This window comes from Miscanthus floridulus, chromosome 3 (assembly GCF_019320115.1).
Source record: "Miscanthus floridulus cultivar M001 chromosome 3, ASM1932011v1, whole genome shotgun sequence".
In the NCBI taxonomy this organism is placed as follows: Eukaryota; Viridiplantae; Streptophyta; class Magnoliopsida; order Poales; family Poaceae; genus Miscanthus; species Miscanthus floridulus.
The window spans coordinates 557,801-560,844 of NC_089582.1; the positions used below are offsets into that span (position 1 = coordinate 557,801).

General features: G+C 51.3%; 1 protein-coding gene across 1 annotated transcript; it reads right to left on the reverse strand.

The window, feature by feature from the left end:
* Positions 1–208: 208 nt before the first annotated feature.
* Positions 209–2,740, reverse strand: LOC136541235 (large ribosomal subunit protein uL4z-like). The gene is made up of 2 exons (XM_066533004.1): positions 1,592–2,740; positions 209–547 (listed from the first exon to the last, which is right to left on the reverse strand). The coding sequence occupies exons 1-2, from the start codon at positions 2,690–2,692 to the stop codon at positions 434–436; spliced, it is 1,215 nt and encodes a 404-aa protein (XP_066389101.1). The 5' UTR covers positions 2,693–2,740; the 3' UTR covers positions 209–433.
* Between the last annotated feature and the right edge of the window lie 304 nt (positions 2,741–3,044).

A 3,044-nucleotide genomic window follows, 5' to 3' on the forward strand; every position in this document is an offset into this window, starting at 1 on the left:
TTGGACAAACGTGGGTCCTCATTTTGGACTGAGCAAGAGAAAAACAGTGGGGCAACGAATATATCAAGCCCAACAAGGGACCCCGTAGCCAAATATTACAAAGCCAAACGGCACTGCACCACAGGCGTCAAGAACAGAACAGTCACGATAACAATTAACACAACACAGCAATACAAGGATTCAGGGAAGGTTGGCAGAGAGCAACAAGTACACAAATCCCAAGCATAATTCAGATAACTGGTTCGAATATGCAAATACCATGTTCTCACGGAAATGCACAAACAGAATGAATATGCAAGACTTAAGTCTCAAAATCCCACAGGTAGGTAACTTGTTATGATGATGCAGGATAGAACAGATTGATAGATCCTCTTTCCTCTCAAGATAAGTTCAGCAACACTACTACTCAAAACTTAACTAGATCTCACGCAGATCACTGCGTCACACCGAGCCACTTTGTGAAGTTCTCAAACTCAGTGTAGTCACTGTCTGAGATCATGGTCTTGTACCATGCCTTGCCAGCAGCCTTGACCTTGGCAGACTCCTCCTACAACAAACCAACATGTAATGTTCAGTACTTGGTTGTCAACAAAACAAATGATCAGCTTCTGATATATAGAATGCCAGTCAAGTCTGGTCAAGTGCTGACTGCAACAAATAATCTGAACAAGACCCACCATACATAAATACAGGACTATGCTGTCAAAGTGTCAAACAAATGGGCCAGATGACACTAGGACGTGGGGCATTTCAGGAAACTTGGGGAATAATTTAAAACATCATATAGGATGCAAAGTAATTATCAGCACTTCAAATGATTAAATATTAATCTCAATCAAACTCTGGTTAGTGTCCAAATGTCACCAGTTCAAAACAAAAACCAGCAGGCAACAATTATCAAAATAAATTTTCAACAGAAACAGTCCCCATGCCTAGGATGGCTACACATTTGACGGTGGCGCAAGCCTCAGGGCTTGTCTGGCTGCACTCCATTCCACCCAAATCCACATGTTTTGGGAGAGGTTGAGATGGAAAATTAACCTCAATAATCCCTCCCAATACATGCACATGCGGATTGGGGTGGAGTTAAGCCCTCAGTTAACAAATTATTTCCAAGAGTAGGGCACCAGTATTACTAACATTTCTCCAGACATCTAAAGAAACATAATACAAGTCACACAAAATGCCGAACAAAACTTGACAAGGACAGCAAACACACTAAGGTAGTAAATTTTATCCATCGATTGTACAGCACAAAATAAAGAGTAATTCTGGGTACAACATTAAACCAATGCAAACTAAACCCTCAAGAACCACTACTGCAAAAGCATATGAAATGGACTAATTCATGTGTGGTGCTCTGGAATTAGCTGACACAAAGCATGGCATAATTCGCAACATTATTACAAATGTGCTAAAGCAAACAAAGTTAAAGGTACCAGTATCCAGTAGACATCAGATGGAACAGAAAATGTACTAGGTATCACCAGTAATAATCAATACCACAAACTACAGAACTAAATAGTTACTATCTGAGTGATCATATCCAGTATTAATAACAGAAATGTAAGGGAGCAAGAGATGGTCATACCGGGCTAAGCTTGGTCCTCTTGGAGTCGAGCTTCTCCTTCCGGGCCTTGACGCGAGCAGCTTCAGCAAGGGTGGCCATCTTCCGGGCAGTGCCGAGGTAGGGGTTGAGCTTGAGCACAGCAGCCATATTCTTGAGCGGGTTCTTCCGCTTCTCCCTGCGCTTCACCTCCTTGTTGAGTGGCTTCACCACAGACTGCACCTCGTCAGAGTTGATGATCCTGCCCAGGTCAGCGTTGGTCATCTTGGGCCTCGGCAGAACGAAGCCCTTCTTCTTGAGCGACGGGGCGTCAAAGCTCCCATACACCTCCTCAAGCTTCTTGAACGCGCTCTCGGTCCAGATCACAAAGCGCCCGAGGTGGCCACCGGGGGCGAGGTCGAGCAGGTTGAGGCGCTCGACGTTGGCGACATCCACACCGGGGAGGTTGCGGAAGGCCTTGACGACCTTGGAGCCCTCGGTGCCGTAGACGATGAGCGGGCCCTTGCGGTTGATGTAGCGGCGGTTGCGCATCTTCCCCTTGCCGGGGCGGATGGCGACGGAGTCCTTGGCCTTCTCGGCGTCGGCGTAGGCGCCGATATGCTTGAGGATCTTGATCGCCTGGGCGGTCTTCTCGATGGACTCCGCCGAGTCGGAGATGACCAGGGGCATCTCGGGGACAGTCTCGATGCGGTGGCCGCGCGCCTGGACGAGGGCCGGGACGGCGGTGGCGGCGAGCGCGGAGGCGACGGCGACGCGGCGGAGGTTGATGTTGACGCGGTGGTGCCACTTGCGCCAGATCTTGGTGGGCGCGAACATGCGGCCGCCGCGGCACATGTTGCCGAAGGCTCCCTGGCCGGCGCGGTGGGTGCCGCCGCCCGGGACGCGGGGGATACGGGACACGGCGCGCCCGGTACCCCAGGACTCGGCCGACGTCTGGTGGCCGGCGCGGCGGGAGACGGCGTAGGGCTGGCGCTTGTTGCAGGACAGAAGCTTGTGGGCGAAGCGGACCACGTCGGGGCGGATCGGCGCCCCGAAGACGGGCGGTAGGGCGATGCCGGGGGCGTCGGTCACCATGTCGCCCTCCAGGGCCTTCACGGAGACGAGGGGCCGGCTGAAGGCAACCATGGCGGCGGCGGCGGCTAGGGTTTGGGTGGCGCGGCGGTGGTGCGAATGGAGGCGGGGCGCAAGGGGAAGAGGCTATATAGGTGGCGGTGACTAGGTTTTGTGTGCGGGGGTTAGTGGGAGCGATCTGGTCCGTTGGTTTGGAACGGGCGGTAGGATTTGAGGGAAATTTAGTGGGCTGGGCCTGGAGATATTTGTCATATATGGACTGGACCATGCTACGGTGCATGCCAGAGCTGGAAAAAATCCACGTTACCTCTATCAATTTCCGTCAAAGTTTGTTTTTCCTCCTCAAACTTTAAAATCGGGCAAAAACACCTCCCTCAACTTTTAAAACCGTTCATCTTACCTTCCT

Coding starts and splice junctions, on each gene's coding strand:
- LOC136541235 (XM_066533004.1), bottom strand. CDS start 2,692: ATGGTTGCCTTCAGCCGGCCCCTCGTCTCCGTGAAGGCCCTGGAGGGC. Junction 548..1,591: donor AGAGGACCAAGCTTAGCCCG/GTATGACCATCT, acceptor GGTTTGTTGTAG/GAGGAGTCTGCCAAGGTCAA.